We start from the raw sequence: 27,839 nt of genomic DNA on the forward strand, positions 1-27,839 counted from the left end.
ACCACTGAGCCTGCCAGCTGCAACTCCTGAAGCCCTTGTGCCCTAGAGCCTGTCTCCACCACAAGAGAAGCCGCCACAATGAGAAGCCCGCACACTGCAACGAAGAGAGGACTGTGCTCACCACAGCTAGAGAAAGCCCGCATATCAGTGAAGACCCACCACAGCCAATAAGTAAGTAGTTTTTTTAAAAAAAGAATACTGGAGTAGGTAGCCAATTCCTTCTCCAGAGGATCTTCCTGACCCAGGGATTGAATCCAGGTCTCCTGCATTGCAGGCAGATTTTTTTACTGTATGAGCCACTAGGGAAGCTCCTCAAAAGAATAAAAGACTCATACCAAATGGCAACTGGTTTTGCTCTGAACATTTTCAGGAGTATCCCTAAGACATGCTACTACCACCAGACTGTGGCAGCTTGACAGGACTACTCAGAGCAAGGCAAACTCATCTTCGTTGCAGTTGACTTACAAATTTATTTCAGCTTCAGGCATATAACATAGTAATTCAATATTTTTACACGTTATATTCCATTTAAGGTTATCATAATATATTGGTTCTATTCGCTATGCTGTATAACAGATCCTTGTAACTTATTTATTTTATACACAGTAGTTGGTGTCTCTTAATCCTCACTGCTGATTTGACTCTTTCCCTTTCTCTCTTCTTATTGATAATCACTAGATTGTTTTCTATATATGCAAGTCTATTTCTGTTTTATTTCATTTTTTAGATTCTATGTATAAATGATAAGTTATCTTTGACTTATTTCATTAAACACAATAAACTCTATGTCCATCCATGTTGTTGAAAAAAGTTGAATTTAACTTTTATGGCTGACTAATATTCCACTATGCATCGTGTGTGTTGGTCACTTGGTCGTGTCCAAACTCTTTGCGAGCCCATGAACTATAGCCCGCCAGGCTCCTCTGTCCATGGAATTCTTCAGGCAAGAATACTAGTGTGGGTTACCATTCCCTTCTCCAGGGGATCTTCCTGACCCAGGGATTGAACCTGGGTCTGCTGTATTGTAGGCAGATTTGTTAACTGTCTGAGCCTATACATATGTATCTATAGATCTATAGATACATATATGTGTATATATACACCGCATCTTCATTATCTATTCATTTGTTGACACCTGGGTTGGTTCTTGTAAATAATGCTGCTATGAAGTTTAGAGTTCATTTATCTTTTTGAACTGATATTTTATTTTCAGATATATACCCCAAAATGGAATTGCTGGATCATATGGTAGTTATATTTATAGGTTTTTGAGGAACCTCCATACTATTTTCCATAGTGGCTGCACCAGTTTACATTCCCACTAATGGCACAAAGGTGAAGCGCTCTCCACATCCTTGTCAACATTGGCTATTTGCAGACTTTTTAAAAACTTTTATTTTATATTGAAGTATAGCTGATTAACAATGTTGTGATAGTTTCAGGTGGACAGCAAAGCAACTCAGCCATCCACATACAGTATCTAGTCTCCCTCAAACTCCCTTGCCATCCAGGCTGCCACAGAACACTGAGCAGAGTTCCCTGTGCTATACAGTAGACCTTTTTGGTTATCCATTTTAAATATAGCAGTGTGTACATGTCGATCCTAAACTCCCTAACTACCCCTTCCCCTTATTCTTCCTCTCTGGCAACCATAAGTTCCTTCTCAGAGCAAGGCAGCCTCTTGAACTGGGTTCTGTCTGGATTCTAATCAGAAGAGGAATGCTTGAAGGCAGACTAGCCTCCAGGTGTTCAAAAGAACTTTTTGTTCCTTGTTCATATTTCTGTCAGTCATTCTCTGCCTTTCGGCAACATATGAGGGAAGACCAGAAGAACGGGACCAGAATGTCTAGGGGGAGACAGATGAAAAAGCACTAAAACAGAGGAGGTCGGTTGTTTGTTTGAGCTGATCCAGTTCTCAGTTCCACACACAGAGGCTTATCAGTGGTATGTGGACAAGGGACAGCCATGGTACTTAAAAAAAAAAATCAATCCCTTACTTGCATCCCAAGCTGCTATTTTGGGAGCACAAGTTTCAAATAGTACTTCCAAGAGAAGTTGATAAGCATTTGATCATTAACTGAAAACCAATGTCTCCCTCAAAGTTTAATGAACAAAATATTTAGCCCCCCTCCTTTCTAATTCCTTGCTTATATACCATCAATTATGTTCATGTAATATTTAGGACCAGTTCCTCTTGGCAGAGTTTTCTGCTTTCATGTTATAACTGCATTTCTCTAAATGGAAAACATCCACTCTGATCTGGCATAGATGCCTGGATAAGCATAGTTTCATACATTACATAAATTATATTTAACAATGATGTTCTTTTCATTTTGCACAGATGAGGACACACAGTGAAGACAATTAATGAAAACCAGAAGATCTATTGCTATAATTAAGAACATCAAGATCAGGAGCAACTGATAAAGGAGGTCAGGCTGCACATACATGGACAAAGCCTATTTCCTGGAAGATACAACTTCTAAGCAACAGGAGGATTTGCCTTATGATGAGGGTTTCTCCCAAGTTAAAATATACCATGGTTACAATCTTACCTCAAGATATGACATCCTTGATGTCTCAAATCAAATGAATTTAACAGAAGATGAGTCTCAAGAAAAGGCTACACATAGAGAGACTTGCCAAGAGGCAGATATGACCATGACTTTGGATAAAACGACTGAAAATGCTGTCAGCAAAACATGTGATAAAGAGAATCAATGCACCGTAAATCTTCCTATTCCAGCTAATCAGGAAGACACTTCAAAGTCAAACATTTCCAATATTTTACTCCATCGCCTTTGCAAAGAAGAATTCTCCAAAGATCAAGGCATTAATTGTGAAACTCTCCCAGAGATATCTCATAATAACAGTTTTGATGAAGCTATTATTAAAAATATTATTGTGTGGCATGTTAAGAATTCTTGGCCTACAGAACAATCCTCAGAGCTCACTGACCAACTCAACTCCAAAAGCGATGATGAAAATAGCAATAAGCCCAGTTGTTTTTCGACCATGACAGAAGAAAACACCTCTGATTCAGATGAGTTAGTGGCTTCTGGAGAAAGCAACCATGAGGAAAATTCAAATTTTCTAACTAAAATCAAGAGTCTATGTGATAAACAAAAAAGTTGCCTATGGCAGACACCTCAGAAACAGGCTGAAAAAGCAAGCTCTGGCAACAAGTTCAAATATGGCCATAGTCAAGTTCATTACTGGTTCTCTAATTTCTCTAAGGTTGCTCCCAAAGTGAAAATTCCTAAAAATAACATGATTGACAAACCACTTATAACAGATCCACAAGCCAGCTTTTCTCCTAAATTGAGAGACAAGTCAGCTGGTGGGCAAGATATTTCCGAAAGCACATCTAGATCAAATTATGTTGAAAAGCAAGAGCAGAAGTGGGAAACTACTGAACCTTCACAACTGGTAGAGGTAAGTGAAAGCAGTCTTCAGGAAACACACCCCCAGGACCACTGCTCATCCATATGAGTGTGGGTCTTCAGAAGGTGCAGGGAACTAAGTTGTAGTTCTGAGGTTCTAAATTCTAGTTCTAGTCCGGTACCCTGACCTCTCAGGAGCTCAGTGGGTGTCCTCATGAGAAGAATCTGGAACTGAACTAACAATAATCCCGAATAAAATCCAAATGCTTCAATCTGGAATTGGCATTTCCCCACTTTTCCTGTCATCCTAGCCTTCTGAACTCAGCTCCCCTCCCCCAGGAGTCATCCTCAGTTAGTGGGCTGGCCCCACGCTCTCTGAGCTCCTGCCTTACCAGGAACATCCCACCTCTGCTTATCAAACCCCTGCTCATTTTCATGGTCTCCTTCAACTCCACACTGGCCATAAGACTTTTCAGAATCCCACAACCAGTCTTTTCCATCCATGTTTGTTAAGTATTCTGTCAGAGCTTGTCTCAGCCTGCTTGCATCATTACAATTTCTAAACATCTGTTCCTTCTACTAGATTTCAAGGCTCTGGAGGCAGCTACTTCGTCTTCATCTTTCTATCACCCAAATTCCCCCAGAGGCCTGGCCAGGTGTTTGCATATATTATGCCCTTGGTTATGAATGCTAACTTGAATTATGATCTTTAATAACACATTTCAAGATTGTTAGACAGGTAACTATTTAGTACAACATTTTGTTAACATTTAATTTATACTTTTTCCCCTTTCTCCATCTTTCCATCCTTCCACCCACCTTCCCAAATGCTGAGGCTGAGGATCTCATTGACTATTTGAGGTTCTGTAGTTAAGTTCACATTAATGATCAAAGTAAACACTTTAGCTCTCCGGCACTTTGCCAGGACTGTATGATTTTCTTTTAAGCAGTCTATGAAGGGCACCCTGCCTGAACACTCTCCGCCTGTTTCTATTTCTACCCCTTCACCCACCTTTTCTTTTAACTGAAACTTCTGGGGAATTAGTTTTTTTTTTTTTTTAGTTTATTTATCTATCTTCTGGGGAATTTGAATAGAACCTCCCTTATCCCTTCAACACACACACACACAAACACACACCTGGAGTCAGCAGCCCATTCGGCCTTGACCGGGATGCTTCTGTCAGTCTTAGAGAAATATGTACCCCTGTGACACTGGGAAGTCTCCACATTCCTCATTCGGCTTGCAGAAGAACGCTCTTGGGTGGGCACAGTTCTCAGTGCCCTGTGGGTAGTAGGGGCAGAATGAATATCAAGTTCATCTGTCTCTGGTAATGGAAGTCTGAAGGTGGGGCATCTTCTTTTCTCTTGTCCTGTCCATTCAGGTTGGAGAACTGAACTCTGTAGTTACCATAGCCATCATATACTAGAGATATTCCTAATAACCACAGTCTAGTTTGACCACAGCATTGGCTGTCTCTAGTGTGTTTGTGAGCCGTGTGTGTTGGGAACAATGGGAAGACAATCAAGGTGAATCACTCTGAAATTTGAACTCTCATCCAGTTAGCTGGTGGTGAGTAGAAAAGGGTATGTCCTGTGTGAAGTCACTCTCTTGCTCCCAGACACTAGCCACCATGTATCTGGTGTTAGTGAGAGCACTAGAAAGAGAGTCAGTGACGAGACCAACAGAGGTCCCTGCCCTGGTGGAGCCTGTGGTTGAACTGTAGGAGAAGGGTTTGAGTATTCCATACAATAGTATCAAACATGGTAACGGTAACAGCTAACATATTGAATATTTACCATGTGCCAGATACTATGGTAACACTTAATTCTCATCATGACACTATGAAGTAGGTTCTGTTACTATCTGCATTTTATTGCTGAGGAATTTGAGGTTTATAGCAATGACATAATTGCTCTGGATCACCCAGCAGATAAGTGTCAGAGTGGAATTCAACCTTGGTATCAGGGCCTCAGCTCTTGACATAACTCTGGGTGGCCTCCATGATGACCAGAACACATTGGGTCATCCTACATAATGGTTAATATCAACAGTAATGTTTTCTTATCCTTTCATTGTGCAGATGGAGCCCACAGTACATATCCACCAAGAACATCTCTCAGGTACTAGTATTTTTAAACCTCTTTGACTTAGATATACACCTTTTGAAAAGAGATTTTTTAAATAGCAAATGGTGGTGATTGCCACAGACTTCTGTTTTCAGTACTTAACAAAACCTCAGTGCAGTTGAGATGAATGGTAGCCAAAATTTATTCCTTCTTATATAGGAATGGAATCTGAGCAGAGTCTCTCTAAGTTGCCATCGACTTCTCAGGAAGACCCTTCCTTGAGTTCTTCTTACATATTTCAAAAGATATCCCAGGGGAAGCAGATGTGTCAGAAGTTAAAAGAACAGACTGATCAACTGAAGGCTAAAGTAATACTTTTAAAGCTTATTATGAAAAATAGAAGTAACCAAATTCAAATATAAGACGCCAGGCCCTTAATGAAATATTGCATTGTTTTCACTGCAGGTACAAGAATTTTCCAAATGCATAGCACAGGATTCTCCCTATCATTTTCAACACAGAAGGCTGGTAATGAATTTTATCATGTTTCAAAAATCTTTATTAAGGAATTTGACATGGGAAAATATGACACAAATGACTTTATAGCATCATATTTTGTCTACATTGGTGGGGGTAGAAATGTTCTGGTAAGAAAAACTTTACTGAAGATTGAGCTACCTTTGTCTTACAAGGACTAAAAGAGAGTAGAGCTTTCTATTTCAATATATATTTAGCCCTTCCTCCTTCTCCGGGGGATCTGTATGGCTGTTTTTCCTCAGTAGTCATCCCATAATAAATCTGAAACCATGGTAGCTTCAAGAAAACAATATGTCAGCTATTGTAAAGGGCAAGCACAACCAGATTTGATGGGTCCTGGGGGACACAGGCTATAAAAATTGCTGGTATCTGCAAACTAAATATATAAAACTTAAAAAAACCTTAAAGTCAATCTTGAATACATGCTTTTCAGATCAAAATCTTTGGCTTTTACATCCTTGCTTGTTGTCACATTTTATCAAATCACTACTTTACATTGGAACCCAAAGCCTCGTTCATCAGTGTCAGGGTCATATGAAGTCGAGTGTGGCAATAGGGCAAAAGCTGAGACTGCTAGAACCAGGGATGTGTGAAGTTGTAGTTAGGCCATTGGACCAGCAGCGAGATGGGTGGTCAGATGTCCTGACACAAAGGACACGGGCAAAGGTCAGGACAGGCTGTGCTTCAGAAGCCAGACACAGACAAAAAACTAGAAAGATTCAAATGCTAAGACACACAGTTCATCATTCTTTCATCATATGAATTAAATAACTCACATTCATTCAACAACATTTGTGGGGTACTCCCTATGACTCAGACCCTGCATTAGGCACCAGGAATTTGAAGACAAAGAAACAGTCCCTTTTTCAAGTGAATTATAGACTCCTGGGAACAACAGACCAGTAAATCCACAAGCAACATGCAGCATGAGGAAGGTTACCTATGATTCCATATGATGCTAACGGCAGCACGGAAGAGGCTCACCCTGGCCGGTGGGAAAGTACTTCGGAAGGCTTCCTGGAAGGGATTTCTGGACTGGGCATGGTAGGAAGAATATGGCAGAGTAGGGCAAAAGGGTGTTTCAGGAAAAGGAATCAGCAGGTGCAGTGGCACAGGGGCAAGTCAGTGCTGAGAGTGTGAGGAACCGTGTGGCAGTATAATTGACCAGATGGAGCTCACAGGGAAGGGAGGAGACTGGAGACAGGTCCTTAGATAAGGACTGCACCATAGCCTTTATGCTATGCTAAGGAGCTTAGATTAATTTCATCTTGAGGTGGCATGACGGGGCAACACTGGAGGGTTTAAAGCTGAGAAACAGCAACCACCATGGGGGCAAGACAGTAGGAAATAGGCTAGAAAATAATAATCCAGGTAACAAATTATGAAGTCGTAAACCAAGGCTGGCAATAAGGATGGAGAGGGGGACAAATCTAAGAGTTTAAGGAAGCGGTGGCAGACTGAACAGGGTAAATAAAGGGAAGGGAGGAGGCTTGGATGCATGCCAGATTTCTAGCTTGGCTAACCAAGGTCAGGAATAAATGTGGAGGATCCGGTTCAGAATGGGTGTGGGAGGCAGGCAGGAGGTCAGATGTCAAGTTCATTTGGGACATTTTGAGGCACCTGTAGGACATCCAATTGGAGGGGTCCAGTAGGCAATTAGAGCCACGGATCTGAACTTCAGAGGATGTGTTTGGGTCAGACATGTAAATTTCAGTACAGCTGTGGGTTGAAGCTGTGCAGTATAGAGATTGCTCAGGCAAACAAGTGGAGTAAGCAGTGAAGAAATTCAAGGTAGAGTCATGGGAAACAGCAACCAGGGGCAAGTAAGAGATCAGTAAGGAGAAACTAGAATGGTCAAGGCAGACCTGGAAGGGGCAGAGCTACAAAAGCCAAGAGAAAAGAGGGTTCTGAGAAGGAGGGAGTGGGCCACACCATCCAGACTTCAAAGAAGGAAGGAAAGCAAGATGTGCATTGGATTTGGCCACTGAGAGATCATGAGGGACCTCGGCAGCCCTGATTTCAATGAAGTGGTGGATCTACCAAAGCCAGATCACAGGAGTTAAGGAATGAATGATAAAGTAAAGTGAGTGAGTGAAAGGTCGCTCAGTCATGTCCGACTCTTTGCGACCGCATGGACTGTATAGTCTTGAATTCTCCAGGCCAGAATATTGGAGTGGGTAGCCTTTCCCTTCTCCAGGGGATCTTCTCAACCCAGGGATCTAACCCAGGTCTCCCACATTGCAGGCAGATTCTTTACCAGCTGAGCCACAAGGGAATCCCAAGAATACTGGAGTGGGTAGCCTATCCCTTCTCCAGCAGATCTTCCCAACCCAGGAATCGAACCGGGGTCTCCTGCATTGCAGGCAGATTCTTTACCAACTGAGCTATCAGAGAAGCCCTTCTAAAACCCAGGCTTTCAGAAACCAGGAGAACATAAATTTTTAAAGGGCCAAGCAAAGCAGAGGAAAGTGGTTCAAGGCACTAGCCTTCCAAGGCCTCAGTTTAGGAAGTTTCTTCCTATGTTAGAGGGAATGTGGGGATTCGTGTTGGGACCCAGAGAAGAGGAGAGGTGATCTCTGACAGTGTTAGCCTTGGCCTGAGAGTTCCAGGCCCATTTGGTTCAGTGAAGGAAGGCCAGACAGGGCTAAACCTAACCTCCTCAGCATGAGCAGCATATATAGAAAGCATCTGGATTTTGGAACAGACATCCTGGTTCTATGTGTTGACTGTACAAGCTTAAACCTTTCACATGCCTGCCTATCTTAGAGTTGAGTGAGTTCAATGAAGTACATTTATGGTAAGAAAACTATGTCCTAACTTTTTCTGAGGGTAGAACACAATTAAAATTCCGAGATTCCAAATTATAATAAATAATTGGCTTTCTTCACTTTTCTCTTTCCTTTGAACACCTCATTCCTTCTCATGGCTTTAACCACCATTTCCATGCTACCAATTCCCAATGACTAGTCCTCACTTCTCATCTATAAGGCCACGTGCTGGTGCTGATTTTCCTTTGGATCTCTTGCTCTCACTGAACACTGTACCTTGTCCAACATTGACATCTTCATTCAAACTTGTTAGCCTTTTCAAATTCCTTGTTTTTGTTGGGGGATTCATATTCTTCCCACCTCCCAAGCTAGGAATCTGCATACTGTCTGTGAGATTTATAGCGTCAGTCAGGGTCCTGGCAAGAAAGAGATGACTTACTCCAATGGAGGAACTGAGGAGGGTTTAGGAAGGTATTATTTTATAACCACTTAAGGGACAGAAAGGACCTCATGGAAGGAAAAGTGGGGCAGAGGGACGGAGGAAGAGCAGATAATGGTGCATGAGGAGAGTAAGTAGTTACAGGAGTAGCTGACAAGCTCCGTGGCTTTTGGTAGAGACACAGCCAATCCGTGATAATACAGGCAGGAGGAAATCAAGGAAATAAAGACCCTACCTCATTCTTCTTCAATTCCTCTCTCCTGCAGTTGCCTTCCATTGACTGAAACCAACCAAAACCAAGGGCACTGGGGCCTGTTTGTACACTCCATTGAAGGCCAGCCTCCCGGCTGGGGCATAGAGAAAGACGGAGCATGGATCTGGAGGAAAACGGAAAACATGCACCACATTTTGCCATTTTTTATGCCCTTTGGCCAAATGCCAAACTTGTTTATTTATTTTAATAGTAGTAAGAGTAACAATGAAGATGATAGTTACCATCTATTGAGTGTGTACCATGCTCCTGGTGCTAAGCAATATCTCATTTAATTTTCACAGTATGAGGTGAGGGCTACTATGCTCTCAAACACGAAAATTGAAGCTTAGACTTCAAGGTGACTGAAATCATACAATTAGTAGGTAACAACCTGAACTTGAACTCTGGTGTTTCTGATTCTCTAACCCCATGATGCAGCATTCTTGCCTTTAGTAATATCTCTCCAATTCATCCTTTCCTCTCCATTTTCACCGATACTGCCTGGTCCAAGCCCTCTTGAGCATCCTTTATCCTGAGTTAAGTCTCACTTCTTCCATTGAGCCATGGCAAAGTATTCTATTCCACAGTCTCTTTTTCCAACTGGAATAAAATCTCTGAGACCAGAGACTGTGCGTGATACAACTTTTGTGTCTCTCACAGTCTGGGCACAGGACTAAACATGGGCAGTGCTCAGGGAATGCTTAGCGACTGGGGCTGCACAGCTGTAGCCTCTATACATCAAGACCCTGACCTGCACAGTTTAAATATTCATCTGCATGAGCTACATCTGGAGGACTTACTCAAAGCTTCTGGCTAAATTTCCTGATATTCCTGCTCCATCACATCCTCCAAGTCATTCAATCCCAGGTCCTCTAACTTCAATTTTTTTTATTGGATTATTAATTTATTTTTCATTATCATTGCTTTACCGAGTTGTGTTAGTTTCTGGAGTACAACCAAGTGAATCAGCTATATGTATACACATACCTCCTCCTACTTGAAGTGGTCAAACAGGAGATGGCAAGAGTGAACGTTGACATTTTAGGAATCAGTGAACTAAAATGGACTGGAATGGGTGAATTTAACTCAGATGACCATTATATCTACTACTGTGGGCAAGAATCCCTTAGAAGAAATGGAGTAGCCATCATAGTCAACAAAAGAGTCCAAAATGCGGTACTTGGATGCAATCTCAAAAATGACAGAATGATCTCTGTTTGCTTCCAAGGCAAACCATTCAATATCACGGTAATCCAAGTCTATGCTCTGACCAGTAATGCTAAAGAAGCTGAAGTTGAATGGTTCTATGAAGACCTACAAGACCTTCTAGAACTAACTCTCAAAAAAGATGTCCTTTTCATTATAGGGGACTGGGATGCAAAAGTAGGAAGTTAAGAAACACTTGGAGTAACAGGCAAATTTGGCCTTGGAGTACAGAATGAAGCAGGGCAAAGGCTAACAGAGTTTTGCCGAGAGAATGCACTGGTCAGAGCAAACACCCTCTTCCAACAACACAAGAGAAGACTCTACACGTGGACATCACCAGCTGGTCAACACCGAAGTCAGATTGATTATATTCTTTGCAGCCAAAGATGCAGAAGCTCTACACAGTCAGCAAAAACAAGACTGGGAGCTGATTATAGCTCAGATCATGAACTCCTTATTGCCAAATTCAGACTTAAATTGAAGAAAGTAGGAAAAATCACTAGACCATTCAGCTATGACCTAAATCAAATCCCTTACGATTATACAGTGGAAGTGACAAATAGATTTAAGGGACTAGATCTGATAGACAGAGTGCCTGATGATCTATAGATGAAAGTTTGTGATATTGTACAGGAGACAGGGATCAAGACCATCCCCAAGAAAAAGAAAGGCAAAAGGCAAAATTGCTGTCTGAGGAGGCCTTACAAATAGCTGTGTAAAGAAGAGAAGCGAAAAGCAAAGAAGAAAAGGAAAGATATACACATTTGAATGCAGAGTTCCAAAGAATAGCAAGGAGAGATAAGAAGGCCTTCCTTAGTGATCAGTGCAAAGAAATAGAGGACAACAACAGAATGGGAAAGACTAGAAATCTCTTCAAGAAAATTAGAGATACCAAGGGAACATTTCAGGCAAAAATGGGCTCAATAAAGGACAAAAATTGTATGGACCTAGCAGAAGTAGAAGATATTAAGAAGAGGTGGCAAGAATACACTGAAGAACTGTACAAAAAAAGATCTTCATGACCCAGATAATCACGGTGGTATGATCACTCACCTAGAGCCAGACATCCTGGAATGTGAAGTCAAATGGGCCTTAGGAAGCATCACTACGAACAAAGCTAGTAGAGGTGATGGAATTCCAGTTGAGCTATTTCAAACCCTAAAAAATGATGCTGTGAAAGTGCTGCACTCAATATGCCAGCAAATTTGGAAAACTCAGCAGTGGCTATGGAACTGGAAAAGGTCAGTTTTCATTCCAATCCCCAAAATAGGCAATGCCAAAGAATGCTCAAACTACTGCACAATTGCACTCATCTCACATACTAGTAAAGTAATGCTCAAAATTCTCCAAGCCAGACTTCAACAGTATGTGAACCATGAACTTCCAGATGTTCAAGCTGGTTTTAGAAAAGGCAGAGGGACAGAAATCAAATTGCCAATATCCATCGAAAAAACAAGACAGTTCCAGAAAAACATCTATTTCTGCTTTATTGACTATGCCAAAGCCTTTGACTGTGTGGATCACAACTGTGGAAAATTCTGAAAGAGATGGGAATACCAGATCACCTGACCTGCCTCTTGAGAAATCTGTATGCAGGTCAGGAAGCAACAGTTAGAACAGGACATGGAACAACAGACTGGTTCCCAATAGGAAAAGGAGTACGTCAAGGCTGTATATTGTCACCCTGCTTATTTAACTTATATGCAGAGTACATCATGAGAAATGCTGGGCTGGAGGAAGCACAAGCTGGAATCAAGATTGCTGGGAGAAATATCAATAACCTCAGATATGCAGATGACACCACCCTTATGACAGAAAGCAAGGAACTAAAGAGCCTCTTGATGAAAGTGAAAGAGGAGAATGAAAAAGTTGGCATAAAGCTCAACATTCAGAAAACTAAGATCATGGCATTCGGTCCCATCACTTCATGGCAAATAGATGGGAAAACAGTGGAAACTGTGGCAGACTTTATTCTTTTGGACTCCAAAATCACTGCAGATGGTGACTGCAGCTATGAAATTAAAAGATGCTTACTCCTTGGAAAAAAAGTTATGACCAACATAGACAGCATATTAAAAAGCAGAGACATTACTTTGTCAACAAAGATCCATCTAGTCAGGACTATGGTTTTTCCAGTAGTCAGGTATGGATGTGAGAGTTGGACTATAAAGAAAGCTGAGTGCCGAAGAATTGATGCTTTTGAACTGTGGTGTTGGAGAAGACTCTTGAGAGTCCCTTGGACTGCAAGGAGATCCAACCAGTCCTTCCTAAAGGAAATCAGTCCTGAATATTCATTGGAAGGACTGATGTTGAAGCTGAAACTCCAATACTTTGGCCACCTGATGTGAAGAGTTGACTCATTTGAAAAGACCCTGATGCTGGGAAAGATTGAGGGCAGGAGGAGAAGGGGATGACAGAAGATGAGATAGTTGGATGGCGTCACCGACTCGATGGACATGAGTTTGAGTAAACTCCAGGAGTTGGTGATGGACAGGGAGGCCTGGCATGCTGCACTCCATAGGGTTGCAAAGAGTCAGACACAACTGAGCAACTGAACTGAACTGAACCTGCTTCTTCGACCTTCCTCCCACTTCCCCACCACATTGCATCCAACTAGCCCATCACAAACCACTGAGCTGAGCTCCCTGTGATACACAGCAGGTTCCCAGGAGCAATCTGTTTTACACATGGCAGTTCACATGTCAATCCCAATCTCCCAATCATCCCTCTGCCCTATCCAATCTTCATTCTCTACTTTTGCATTCCTGCCCTGCAAGTAGGTTCATTTGCACCATTTTTCTAGATTCCACATACACGCATCAATATTTGTTTTTCTGACTTACTTCACTCTGTATGACAGATTCCAGGTCCATCCACATCTCAGCAAATGACCCAATTTTGTTCCTTTTTATGGTTGAGTAATATTCTGTTGTTAATATGCATCATATCTTCTTTATCTATTCATTGGTTGATGGACATTTAGGTTGCTTTCCTGTCCTGGCTATTATAAACAGTGTTGCAGTGAACATTGGAGTATATGTGTCTTTTTGAATTATGGTTTTCTGAGGTTTTATGCCCAGTAATGGGATTGCTGTGTCATATGGTAGCTCTAGCTTTACTTTCTTAATGAACTGCCATACTGTTCTCCATAGTGGCTATGCCAGTCTACATTTCCACCAAGAGGGTTTCCTTTTCCCCATCCTTCTCAAGCATTTATGGTTTCTAAGTTCTATGTGGCTTCTGACATACCTTCTAGAGCTTCAATTTCCTCCTCTATAAAACTGGGATAATAAACCTACTTTGTGACATTTACAACACTGATAGTGGATTAAATAAGATAATGAATGGAAAAGTGCTCTATAAGCTCAAAATTATTCTGCAAATATGTAGGATTATTAACATCCCATTAACAAAATTCAAAGGCCTCTGAGTGGGTTCTAGGAGAGAAATCAGAAGTCACCATAACTCTCAGCTATGTGCTGTGGGGGTGTTGTGAATGTTAAGATGGCTCTTGGGTTGTCTGTATTTTAGATGTCAGACTCTGAAACAAAACACTTGTCAGGAGAAGGATGGTGGCTTCATTTAACACTCCTGTAGGGTACACCCACATTGTGTTTTGGAGAAAAAACTACTACTACACTCATGGGCTTACACGTGAATGATTCCTGTGTGTCACTGCTACAGGTCCTGGAGAAACTGCAGGGACACCTCGAACAGCTGGAGCAGGAGATTCTAGCCAACAAGGAGAAGCACCTGACATTGAAGGAGCAAGTCCACAAGCACGAATCCCCAGCTGTCAATGACTTTGATCCAGAAAGGTCAGACTTCACCTCTGTGAAGTGGAAGTGTCAGAGGTGAGCTCCTTCAGGAGGGATTCTGCTGGGGCTGCTGGCCTAGTGTTTGGAGAGCTACTGGTCTCGGGTCAGCAAAAACAGTGTCACCACTGAATTGGTGTCACCCCATGCAGCAAGCAGTATGAAATTCCTGCTCTGTGTACGGTCCTGGGTGGGGGGGAACCGACCCAGGTAGAGTGTCCCAAATGAACAATTGTTCTCTGGAGGAGACATTGTGCCACTGCCTTGAATTTTGCTGGATGTCATGATAATTGGTCCTGAGACTCAGAAGAGCACAAGAAAACCCTAGAAATGCTCATCTGCTAAGCCCAGAGGACCCTCTCCTCCCCGGGTTCCCCCTGCCCTGCCCTGCCCTCTCCTTTACCTCATTCCTGCCCTTATTTCCCCTGCCTGATTCTTTTCTGTCCCTCTTTTTCCCTATCCACAGACAATACCCAAGGGATAGCAGACAGGAAAGAATCACTCTTAGGTTGGTTAATGTTGGGGTGAGGGACCCACAAATCTTGATAAAGGCAAAATGTTAAAACCTGAAGTCAAATGATTCCTGAATTAATTCACATTAGAAACTTGAGTGTACAATCATGTTGAGGATTCCAGCTGGCCATTTTGATGGCCCTATGCTCTGCTCTCTCCAATCTGAATAATTTTAAAGATATATTCCAGGACTCAAGGCTAGGGTTGTTTCCATGTAATTTCCTGGTATGAATCTAAAGAACTCATTTAGTAGGCTTCATATTTGTAAATTCAGCTCTTTCTATTCATAGTATTTTAACACGAATTCATTCTTGATGCCAAAATATTTTAATGGTTTATATTTTGGCACTAGTGTCCTGAGGTAATTTTCCCAAAGTACAATCTTACTTCTTCAAAATGAATGACATCTCTGTCTATGGTTATTTTAATACTGAGTAATTAGACAATAAAGATGTGGTTTTAATATTGATTTTTCCCCCCAAAAGCTTTTTTTCTCTTGGGAAAAAAAAAAGGTCTCCACATGCTTTCACTATTTGTTTAAAAACTAATAGAATGAAGATATTTATTTTCCAAGAAATCCCACTTGTTTTGGCAGTCATTTTAAAGACAGGCCTCTGTGCACATTAAGACCAAAACTATGCAAGGCCTTATTTATATCCTAGTTACACCCACACTGTGCCTGGCCCTGGTATAAATCAAAAGTGTTTCAACTGCAATTATATCCCATATACAGGAAAAGCTTTCAACACTGGAGCAAGAAAAAGACTTGGCCTCTCCCAAAACTCCCCTCAGAGCAAGCCAAGCATGGTCAGCTTCTCTTGTTCTCAAATGGCAAAAAGCAGAACCCAGTCCAACCCTCAAGGTCTTGCCATGTTGCAAACCTTCTAAATGATGGCTACCAAGGCCATTGTCAATGGCTTTCTGTAAGTGAAAGAATTCTGCAAATTAATGGACAAACTGCTTAAGTCAGCTATTGTGTTCTTATTCAGTTCAGTTCAGTTGCTCAGTCGTGTCTGACTCTTTGTGACCCCATGAACCACAGCACGCCAGGCCTCCCTGTGCATCACCAACTGCTGGAGTCTACCCAAACCCGTGTCCATTGAGTCGGTGATGCCATCCAACCATCTCATCCTCTGTCGTCCCCTTCTCCTCCTGCCCTCAATCTTTCCCAGCATCAGGGTCTTTCAAATGAGTCAGCTCTTCGCATCAGGTGGCCAAAGTATTGGAGTTTCAGCTTCAACATCAGTCCTCCCAGTGAACACTCAGGACTGATCTCCTTTAGGATGGACTGGTTGGATCTCCTTGCAGTCCAAGGGACTCTCAAGAGTCTTCTCCAACAACACAGTTCAAAAGCATCAGTTCTTCAGCACTCAGCTTTCTTTATAGTCCAACTCTCACATCCATACATGACCACTGGAAAAACCATAGCCTTGACTAGACGGACCTTTGTTGGCAAAGTAATGTCTCTGCTTTTTACTATGCTGTCTAGGTTGGTCATAACTTTTCTTCTAAGGAGTAAGCGTCTTTTAATTTCATGGCTGCAGTCAACATCTGCAGTGATTTTGGAGCCCAAAAAATAAAGACAGCCACTGTTTTCACTGTTTCCCCATCTATTTACCATGAAGTGATGGGACCAGATGCCATGATCTTAGTTTTCTGAATGTTGAGCTTTAAGCCAACTTAACACCTTCTTATTGTTGTCTTTGAAAGGTAGCATTCAAAAATACTTGGATTTCATCCATCTTGTTTGTCAGAATGTAGTCTGATAGCTATTTGATTCTTTCACACACTAGCACCAGAAACCAAGGAGTCAAGAAATGGAGTTCTATCTCCATCAATTCTTTCTCTCTGATACTATCTGCATATACTCTTGTCTTCTATTTTACAGAAAAGATCACAGATTTCTTCAAAAAAAATGTCTTTTCTCTACCTCTGGATCTCCATGTTGTCACCTCCTCTTTCTTCACTCACCTTCCAACATCTACAGTCTTGGTCCTTGAGCCCATCTCTTCCTGCTACCTTGAGAGTTTGTTCCATGATTCCACTTCCTTTAAATCTTTAGTGTCTCCTTGCTGCCTGCTGAATTTCCTTCTTCCTGCCAGACTAGAGCATATTTTCCTATATTTTATTTATCAGTCTGCCTTTCCATGCTTAGATCTTTGTCCCAATACTCACCAAACAGGGCAGCCTTTTCTTACTAGTGAAAAGCCACTTTAATCATATACAAAACCTCCATGTGTATTAATACACACACGCATGCTGTGTGCTCAGTCATTTCAGTATCATCTGACTCTTTGTGACCCGTGGGCTGTAGCCCACCAGGCCCCTCTGTCCATGGGATTCTCCAGGCAAGAATACTGGAGCGGGTTGGCATGTCCCCTCCTTCAAGGGATCTTCCCAACCCAGGGATCAATCCCATGTTTCTTATGTCTCCTGCATTGGCAGGTGGGTTTTTTTCTTTACCACTAGCGCCACCTGGGAAGCCCAGTTTTGGGATTGGTTTTATTCTCCCCACTGATCTATATTTCTATTTCTGCATTAACCACATAGTTCTAAATTACTATAGGTTAAGTATATTTTTTAATGTTTCTCCTTTTTTAAACTTTCTGTAGCTATTATTATTCATTCTTCTTACTAATTAACTTCATAATCAGCTCAAATTTATTTTTTCATTGATAGTCACTTTTATTGAGAAATATAGTTTTAGGAACCAATTTTCTTCAATAAAATTCCATTTGAATTTTGTTTAGGATTTCACTGAATTTATAGATTAGTTCAGGAAAAGTTAAAATCTTTGCAATGAGTATTCTCATCCTATTTCCATGAAAACATCTTCAGCAAGTTTTTTTCATGTAGATTTTATACATGTTTTGTTAAATTTGTTCTTAGCTACTTTAGACTTTTCTCTGTGTTGTTAATAGATGTTTCCCATAATTCATATACAGGAAATAAAGAAAATTATAAATTTAACTTATGTGGGGCTACCTGATGCAATTCTACTCTTAGCATTTCACTGATTTTCAGTTGATTGTCTTAGTTTTTAGGTATGACAATCATAGCATCTGCAAATGATAGGTTCCCTCATCTTCCCTTTTCTCCCTAAATATTTATATATCTTTCCTTCTCTCCAACTTTTCTATATCACATTTCTTAACTTCACTTGCTATTTTTTCCAAAACAGTACTGAATAATCACAATACTAATGAAAGCAACCATTCTTCTCATATTCCTAATGGTATTGGGAATTCTTCCAAATGGTACTGGGTATGAGGATTGCTGTAGGTTCAAGTAGATAAGCTTTATCAAGAAAGTTTCCTTCTATTCCTGGATTACTAAAATGAGATTTTTTTTAATTTAGGAAAAATTTTAATCCATGGGATTTAGAAGTCTATTTAATCTCCTTTAATCTATTAATATAATGAAATATATTAATAAATATCCTAATGTTTATCCATAAAGTGAGTTGGGATATTTTCCCCTTTCTTTTTGTGTTCCAGAAGCGTTACTTAACATTTTTGTTGAACATTCATATAATCCCACTTGGATTTGGGGTCTTTGGGGAGGCAAAACTGTAAAACCCCTAAAAGATAACACAGGAGAATACCTGGATGAACTTTGTTATGGTGATTATTTTTGAGATACAACATCAAAGTCACCACCCATAAAATAAATAGTTGATAAGCTAAACTTCATTAAAATTTAACAAGTGTGCTCTATGAAAGACTATGTAAAAGGAATGAGAAGACAAAACAGTGACTGGGAGAAAATATTAGCAAAAGCCTAGTCATCCAAAACACACAAAGAACTCTTACAACAATAAGAAAACAAACAACTCAATAAAAAAGTGCTAAAGATCATAACACCTCACTGAAGAAAATACGAAAAAGGGAAATAAGCATATGTAAAAGATGGCAAAAACACATATGAAAAGATGTTCTATATTGTATATCATCAGGGAAATGCAAATTAAAACAATGAGATACAACTACACACACTATTACAGTGCCCTGAATCTGAAATGCTAAAAGCACCAAATGTTGGTGAGCATGTAATGCGATAGGAACTCTCCTTTATTGCTGGTGGGAATGCAAAATGCTGTAGCCACTTTGGAAGACAATTTGGTGGTTTCTTTCAAAACTAAACATACTCTTACCATATGATCCAGCAATCACACTCCTTGGTACTTACACAAAGGAGATAAAAACTTATGTCCAAAAACATGCACACAAATGTTTCAAGCAGCTGTGTTCGAAACTGTCAAAACTTGGAGGCAACCAAGATTTCCTTCAATAGATGGACTATACTAATAACTATAGTATATTCTGACAACGGGACATCATTTGTGCTAAAAGGAAATGAGCTATCAAGTTAGCAAAGACATGGAAAAAACCTAAATGCTTAATACTGAGAAAAAAACTAATCTGAAAAGGCTATTATATTGCATGATTCCATGAATTTATGTGAAATTCTGGAAAAGGCAAGACTATGGCAACAATAAAAATAGTGGTTGCTGGCGGTTGGGATAGGTGGAAGTTTGAATAAGTGGAGTACAAAGGATTTTCAGGGCAGTGAAAGCACTCTATATGATATCAGAAAGATGGATACATATTATACATTTGTTCAAACGTACAGAACATACAACACCAAGAGTGAATCCCAATGTAAAACTATAGACTTTGGGTGATTACAATGTGTCAATGTAGGTTCATCAGTTATAGCACGTGTACCACCCTGAGTGGATGTCAATAATGGTGAAGGCTATGCATGTGTAGAGGCAAAGAATATATGGGAAATCTCTGTATCTTCCTCTCAATTTTGCTGAGAAGCTAAAACTGCTCTAAAAAAAGTATTAACTGGGAAAATATTAACACATCTAAATAATTATTGCATTAAATAAAAATAGATATTAGGACTAATCTACAAGTCAATAATAAATGAGAAAACAACATATGAAAACCAACGTATTGTAGCTAAAAAAAAAACAACTATACTTTGAAGAAAATACATAGTTTTAAAATGCATTTAATATGGGGGGGTGAAGTTCAAAATCAATAAACTAAGTACTCAAACCAGGAAAGCAGAAAAAGAACAATAAAATAAACTTCTAAAAGGAAGAGATTCATAAAAAGAAGCAATAGATAAAATATAAAATAATTTGATCAATAAAATAAAATAGTGTCTTTGAAAATATCTATAAAATAGCCAATGGAAAGTTTGAGTGGAAACCATAAATAACATTAAGAATGAGAAAGGAAAAATACCAGAAGAAAAATTTTAGATTGACTGTGATTGAACAACTTCCTACCAACACATTTTAAAATCTGGATGAAACAGACAAGTCTCTGGGAAAATATAAATTATTAAAATCTACTCAAAAAGAGGTAGGAAATCCAAAAAGACTAAAAACAAGAGGAAACTAGAAAAGATTACAAAAAAATCTCCCAAAGACACCTAATCCAAGTGGGATTATGGGTGAATTCAACAAAGACTTTAGGTAATTCTCCTGGAACATTAAAAAAAAAAAAAGAAAAATTTCCTAACTCATTTTATACCTAAACAGGTTCCTTCTATTCCTGGCCTATGATCCATTCCAAGTTTATTTTAGCGAAGAATATAAGGTCTGTATCTAGATTGATTTTTTGTGATGAATGTCCAATTGTTCAACCACCATTTGTTGAAAAGATTATCTTTGCTCAATTCTTTTGACTTTACTCCTTTGCCAAATATCAGTTGACTAATTACACGTGGGTCAATTTATGGGCTTTCTGTTCCGTTGATCTGCTTGTCCTGTGCTTCGTCATTACTACACTGCCTTATTTCTATAGCTTTATAGTAAGTCTTGTGGTTGAGTACTGTCAGTCCTCCAACTTTGTTCTTATCTTTCAGTATTGTGTTGACTGTTTCAGGTCTTTTGTCTCTACATATAAACTTTAGAGTAAGTTTGTCAATAGTCACAAAAGAAGTTGCCAGCATTTTTTTTTTACTAGGATTGGTAAGATCAAGTTGGGAAGAACAGACATCTTGATACTATCAAGTCTTTCAATCCATGCATGTGTAACATTTCTCCATTTATTTGCTTTTGTGAGTTCACCTAGAGTATTGTAGTTTTCTCCATAATGATCTTGTGCACATTTTGTTAGATTTATACTTGAGTTGGACAAAAAGTTCCTTCAGGTTTTTCTGTAAGATAATATGAAAAACCCAAATGAACTTTCTGGCCAATCCACATTGAATTTTTTGGATCTTAATGCAAATGATACTATGTTTTTAATTTCAAATTCCACTTGTTCATCAAAGATATTTAGGAAAGTGATTGACTTTCCTATGTTAACCTTGCACCCTGCAACTTTGCTATAATTGCTTACTAGTTTCAAAGTTTTTTGGTTGATTCTCTTGAATTTTCTACCCAATCATGTCATCTGTGGACAATTTTATTTCTTCCTTTCCAATGTGTATACTCTATTTCCTTTCCTTGTCTTATTGCATTAGGTAGGACTTCCAGTACAGTGTTGAATAGGAGTGGTGAGAAGGAACACCTTTGCATTGTTTTTGATCTTAGTGAGTGAGACAGCTGTGATGTAATTTTTAAAGTTTTGGAATTTATTGATACTTTTTTGGGGGTAATAGATAAAATTTAATAATTTTAATGAATTTGGGGAAAATTAATTCTTTGGGGGCAAAATATAGATACTTATTTACGTATGTACATACGGAGTCTCTTGCCTTGGAGGTGGGTTCTTTACCATCTTAGCCATCAGGGAAGCCCTAAACTATACATATATACACAAATACCTATATGTACATATACCTATGGATTGAGCTTATTAAATTATTCAGATTTTTCATGTTATTCTTTTTCAAGTGCTATAAATCATTATTTTCCCAGAATTATAGCTCCTAGAACTAACTGTAAGGGACCTCAAAATAATCAGATCCACATAAGTAGGGTATTATCTCATAGTTTGAGACACAGAAAGATTAAATAATTTGCCCAAGGATACACAGCTAATGAATAACAAAATAAGAATTAGAAATATACAACATAATATAATTAACACTTCTGTATGTTATATATGAAAGTTGAGAATAAGTCCTAAGAGTTCTTATTACACACACAAAATATTTTTTCTTATTTCTTTAATATTATGTCTATACATGATGACGGATGTTCACTAAACTTGTGATAATTATTTCATGATGAAATTCAAATCTTTATGCTGTACACCTAAATTTATCCAGTTCTGTATTTCAATTATATCTCAATAAAACGAAGAAAATAAAGAGAATGAGAGTCCAGGCCTTTGAAGTGAAACTATAAACAGGATGTCTGTCAGGGTGCGTGGCCATCATCCTTCCTGTCTGAAGACAGATCATGTTAAAATGTAAATCAATGCTATATTCAAGAACTGTTGTTACTAGTAAGAATATGGACTGCATACCCAATAAGGTGCCTGTTTGTTTATATTTACCTAGAAAAGTAGAAGGTGAAATCTTCAAGTTGGAGATGCTACTTGAAGATTTTAAAAAGAAAATTAATAAAAGCAAATGTACCTCAGCGGTCTCTCTTCTCATGAATTCTCCAATCAACCAAGATGACTTGTCATTCATATCCTCTCCACCCTCAAATGAGGTAATATAGCAACCTACAGCTTAATTTCATGCCAGGAAAAATGGTTTTTATGTATTTATAGAATCCTAATTCATGGAATCACTGAATTCTATCTTAACATTTCATGAAAATTTAACTTTCCAAAGGCCTGTGAATCATTATTTAAAGTAGAACCAGACTTTAAAAATAGGAAGCTATTTCAAGTGTTGGTTTTTGAAATTTCTTATTGGTTTAGGATGTAACAATGCAGCTTAAACAGATGAACTGCTGAAGAACTATTTCTTCTGGATGAATAATAACATTTTTGTAGCTCGTGTGTGCCTGGAAGAAATCATTTTTCTTCTTAATAGTTTTGTACTCTCCCTGCTACATAATAGCACACTCACTGAAAGAACTATTTCCCATGAGTCCACTTCTACATTTTCTTCCTCTCAAGTTAAATTCTTTTGGATTATCTATGTGTGCAAGATCACAAATTCAAATTGATCACCACTGTCTTTCCATTCTTTTTGTAACCTCAACTACAGACCGTTTTAGACTAAATTAAAATTCCGACAAGTGGAATCATCTGAATGATTGTGGATGTTATTCAAACTTGAATAGATTTTAGTCAGAGTTAAGGACAGGATATTGTTCAGTTCAGTTACTCAGTCATGTCTGACTCTGTGACCCCATGGACTGTAGCACACCAGGCTTCCCTGTCCATACCAACCACCTGTCCATACCAACTTGCTCAAACTCATGTCCATCAAGTCAGTGATGCCATCCAACCATCTCATCCTCTGCCATCCCCTTCTCCTCCTGCCCTCAATGTTTCCCAGCATCAGGGTCTTTTCAAATGAGTCAGCTCTTCCTATCAGGTGGCCAAAGTGTTGGAGTTTCAGCTTTAATATCAGTCCTTCCAATGAACATTCAGGACTGATTTCCTTTAGGATGGACTGGTTGGATCTCCTTGCAGTCCAAGGGACTCTCAAGAGTCTTCTCCAACACCACAGTTCAAAAGCGTCAATTCTTCGGCACTCAGCTTTCTTTATAGTCCAACTCTCACATCCACACATGACTACCGGAAAAACCATAGCTTTGACTAGATGGACCTTTGTTGGCAAAGTAATGTCTGCTTTTAATATGCTGTCTAGGTTGGCCATGGCCTTTCTTCCAAGGAGCAAGCGTCTTTTAATTTCATGGCTGCAGTCACCATCTGCAGTGATTTTGGAGCCCAAAAAAGTAAAGTCTCTCCCTACAATGTTTCTCCATCTATCTGCCATGAAGTGATGGGACCAGATGCCATGATCTTAGTTTTCTAAATGTTGAGCTTAAGCTAACTTTTTCACTCTCCTCTTTCACCTTCATGAAGAGGCTCTTTAGTTCCTCTTCACTTTCTGCCATAAGTGTGGTGTCATTTGCATATTTGAGGTTATTGATATTTCTCCCTGCAATCTTGATTCCAGCTTGTGCTTCATCCAGCCCGGCATTTCACATAATGTATTCTGCATAGAAGTTAAATAAGCAGGGTAACAATATATAGCCTTGATGTCTTCCTTTCCCAATTTGGAACCAGTTTGTTGTTCCATGTCCATTTCTAACTGTTGCTTCTTGACCTGCATACAGAATTCTCAGGAGGGAGGTCAGGTGGTCTGGTGTTCCCAACTTTTTCATAATTTTCAACAGTTTGTTGTGATTCACACAGTCAAAGGCTTTGGCATAGTCAATAAAGCAGAAGTAGATGTTTTTCTGGAACTCTCTTGCTTTTTCGATGATCCAACGGATGTTGGCAGTTTGATCTCTGGTTCCTCTGCCTTTTCTGAATTGATCTTTAACATCTGGAAGTTCACGGTTCACATACTGTTGCAGCCTGGCTTGGAGAATTTTGAGCATTAATTTGCTAGTGTGTGTTATAAGTGCAATTGTGCAGTAGTTTGAACATTCTTTGGCATTGCCTTTCTTTGGGATTGGAATGAAAACTGATATTTTCCAGTCCTGTGGCTACTTCCAAGTTTCCAAATTTGCTGGCATATTGAGTGCAGCACTTTCATAGCATCAGCAGCAGCATCTGGAATTCCATCACCTCCAGTAGCTTTGTTCGTAGAGATGCTTCCTAAGGTCCACTTGAGTTCACACTCCAGGATGAGTGGTTCTAGGTGAGTGATCACTCCATGGTGGTTATCCGGGCCATTAAGATCTCTTTTTGCATAGTTCTTCTGTATATTCTTGCCACCTCTTCTTACTATCTTCTGCTTCTGTTAGATCCATACCATTTCTGTCCTTTATTGTGCCCATCTTTGCATGAAATGTTCCCTTGATATATCTAATTTCCTTGAATAGATCTCTAGTCTTTCCCATTGTATTGTTTTCCTCTGTTTCTTTGCACTGATCACTTAGAAAGTCTTTATCTCTCTTTGCTATTCTTTGAAACTCTGCTTTCAAATGGGCATACCTTTCCTTTTCTCCTTTGCCTTTAGCTTCTTTTCTTTTCACAGCTATTTGTAAGGCCTCCTCAGACAACCAGTTTGCCTTTTTGCATTTCTTTTTCTTGGAGATGATCTTGGTCACTTCCTCCTGTACAATGTCACAAACCTCCGTCCATAGTTCTTCAGGCACTCTATCAGATCTAATCCCTTGAATCTGTTTGTCACTTCCACCTTCAATCTGTTTGTCAAATCCCTTACAAATAATCATAAGGAATTTGATTTAGGTCATATCTGAATGGTCTAGTGATTTTCCCTACTTTCTTCAATTTAAGTTTGAATTTTGCAATACAGAGTTCATGATCTGAGCCACAGTCAGCTCCTAGTCTTGTTTTTGCTGACTATATAGAGCTTCTCCATCTTTGGCTGCAAAGAATATAATCAGTCTGATTTCGGTATTGACCATCTGGTGATGTCCATGTGTAGAGTCTTCTCTTGTGTTGTTGGAAGAGGGTGTTTGCTCTGACTAGTGCGTTCTCTTGGCAAAACTCTGTTAGCCTTTGCCCTACTTCATTTTGTACTCCAAGGCCAAATTTGCCTGTTACTCCAGGTATCTCTTGACTTCCTACTTTTGCATTCCAGACAGGATGTTGAAAATTATACAAATGTTAGCCCTTCCAACAAGTTAGGTTTGCCGCCTCAGAACACTTACCCACCTGGCAAAATCCCCTTCATTCAGTCTTCATCTTCAGAGTTAGGCCACTTATATGACCCGAGCCTGATGCACAGCCACCCGCCCCAAGGCAGAGTTCTTTGCCCCAGCCTCTGTGTCCCCATACAACTGTGTCTCATTTGCCTTGTGCCTTTGTACCCATCTTTGCAGCCCAAACATCTAACTGAATGCCCAATATGGAGTGAACACTCAGTATAGTAAACTCTGAGCCAGGGTGGATTTAATAAATGATCTCACAGGTTCACAGCTGGTTATCTCTCTCATCCTGAGCCAAAGTTAGCTTCAGCATGGTGTGAACGAGCATAGTGAGGCAGCCCAGATTCCTGGTCAGCACTCCATGAGGTCTGGGTTTGCTCTTAACTGATCCCAAGTTTACAGCAACTGCCGCAAGATAATGAGGACTCCCTAACTTTGTGATAAATAGCCCTGAAAAGAGAGTCTACTGCTAGTATTACCCATTCATTCAGCAAATATTTATTGCTAAACGTTAGGCACTTTTCTAATTATTGGGGATACAATATAAATAAGGCAGACAAATCACCTACTGTCAAGATGCTTACATTTCTGTGAGGGACACATACAATGAACAGGTAAAATTAATGTGGAACTACTGAATGTTAAAAGTGTTATGCAGGTGCCAGTAAAAATGCATTTTTATGACTCCGAAGTCAGACTGTCTGGGTTCAGATTCAGGCTCTGTCACTGATCAGCTTTGTAACCTTAAGAAAGTTATGTAACCTCTCTGAGCCTCAGTTTCCTTCTGTGTAAAGTGAGGCTAGTAATACCTGCCTAAACTTCCAACTCCTCTTCAGCAAAAAGACTTTGCAAACTGTAAAGGTGTGAACCAGCAGAACTATTATGTTTACTATAATTTTGTCATTATCATTTTAGATCCAGGGGTTTTTAATTTGAGTATTTCTAGTGTGTTTATAATGAAATATCTCAAGGTTGGTCCCAAGACTAGCAGCATTGGCTTCACCTGGCAGCTTCTTAGAAATTTTAATGATATAATGAGGATATTTAAGTGAGTTAATATATGTACTTAAAACAGGACCTGGCTCATAGTAACTGCATTACCTGGGGATAGCTACCTTGGTCATGATGAGATATGACCAAAAGTAACTCACTGGGGGAGGTTAGGGTCAGAGGTGAGATGTGAATTGAGTACTTGGGGGTGAGAAGGAGGCAGCTTAGGTGAGGAGTCTGGGGAAAGAGACTCCAGGCAGGAGGTGACAATGCCTTAAGGACACAGAACTGATTTGAGTCCATTCCTATGGGACTTCAGCCCTAAGGGCAAGTCCTCCTGTGGCTCCCCAGTTACTCAAGGAACGCTCCAGCCACTCTGCAGGGCTCCCAGGCCCGTGTATGTGAGACGGGACAGGAGGCCCCCTATTCTGAGGAGCCGCCCTGCAGCCCTAGCAAAGAGTGCAGCGACGGGCTCCTCCTGAGGGTTCAAGAGGGAGAAGAGGACCATGGGTTCCATGGGAGCCTGGCTGCCTGGGCTGGGGGGAAACCCTCTGCACAAAGGCATCTGGGGAGGAAGGACAAGAAAAAGGCGAGTGGTCGCTTGACGTCCCCACCACACTCTACCTCAGGCTACTCCTTCCCACCATCCCCGGAGTACTGAAATTAAATTCTCAGTGACTTCACCAGATTAAACAAAAGCCGAATAATCCCCCAAAGTGGGACTCAAGAACTGACTCAAGAACTGACTGATTAAAAAAAAAAAACAGACTAACCAGAGCAAATGGCCATGAGGTTGTCTTCTGCTCCAGGGTAGCGTCTAGGAGCCCCGTCCTGGCTGCGTTCAGCTCATTGCCTTGGCATTTTTACCCACCCAGTATGGCTGCCTGTTATTCTGAAATTAGCATAATTAAGATCACTTAGCTCTTGTTCTAATGGGTGTCCTGGATGTTAGGGCCGGTGAGAGCTGCCCACATGGCTAACCCTCCCCACTCTCTGAGCATGCAGGAGAAACCTTCCCGAGGCACCTGTTCTAGATCAGGGCTTGTCTCCCACTGCAGCATGTCGAGGACTCACCTGCAGGTCTTACTGCAACGCTGGCTTTGATTCAGTAGGTCTGGGATGAGCCTGCAATTCTGCACTTCTAA

General features: G+C 40.1%; 2 protein-coding genes across 10 annotated transcripts in view; one reads left to right on the forward strand and one right to left on the reverse strand.

The window, feature by feature from the left end:
* Positions 1-3,496, reverse strand: part of GPSM2 (G protein signaling modulator 2) — an 82,983-nt gene extending 79,487 nt beyond the window's left edge. Inside the window, exon 1 of the mRNA XM_081487204.1 lies at positions 3,419-3,496. The gene's annotated coding sequence lies outside the window, so the exon portion shown is untranslated. The remainder of the gene's footprint in view (positions 1-3,418) is intronic.
* The window catches only part of AKNAD1 (AKNA domain containing 1), a 48,003-nt gene that overhangs the window by 3,645 nt on the left and 16,519 nt on the right, over positions 1-27,839 (forward strand). For 6 of the 9 annotated variants that reach the window (XM_081487188.1, XM_081487189.1, XM_081487187.1 and 3 more), the window contains exons 2-7: positions 2,342-3,435; positions 5,465-5,504; positions 5,670-5,818; positions 5,916-5,978; positions 14,338-14,507; positions 22,455-22,611. In XM_081487188.1, the coding sequence (XP_081343314.1) occupies positions 2,449-3,435; positions 5,465-5,504; positions 5,670-5,818; positions 5,916-5,978; positions 14,338-14,507; positions 22,455-22,611 (1,566 nt within the window). In that variant the 5' untranslated portion in view covers positions 2,342-2,448. The remainder of the gene's footprint in view (positions 1-2,341; positions 3,436-5,464; positions 5,505-5,669; positions 5,819-5,915; positions 5,979-14,337; positions 14,508-22,454; positions 22,612-27,839) is intronic. The other 3 variants (XM_081487195.1, XM_081487194.1, XM_081487196.1) reach the window with 1 other exon arrangement.

The sequence above is a fragment of the Giraffa tippelskirchi genome, chromosome 5 (assembly GCF_054371585.1).
Source record: "Giraffa tippelskirchi isolate mGirTip1 chromosome 5, T2T-mGirTip1v1.2.pri, whole genome shotgun sequence".
NCBI classification, from domain to species: Eukaryota; Metazoa; Chordata; class Mammalia; order Artiodactyla; family Giraffidae; genus Giraffa; species Giraffa tippelskirchi.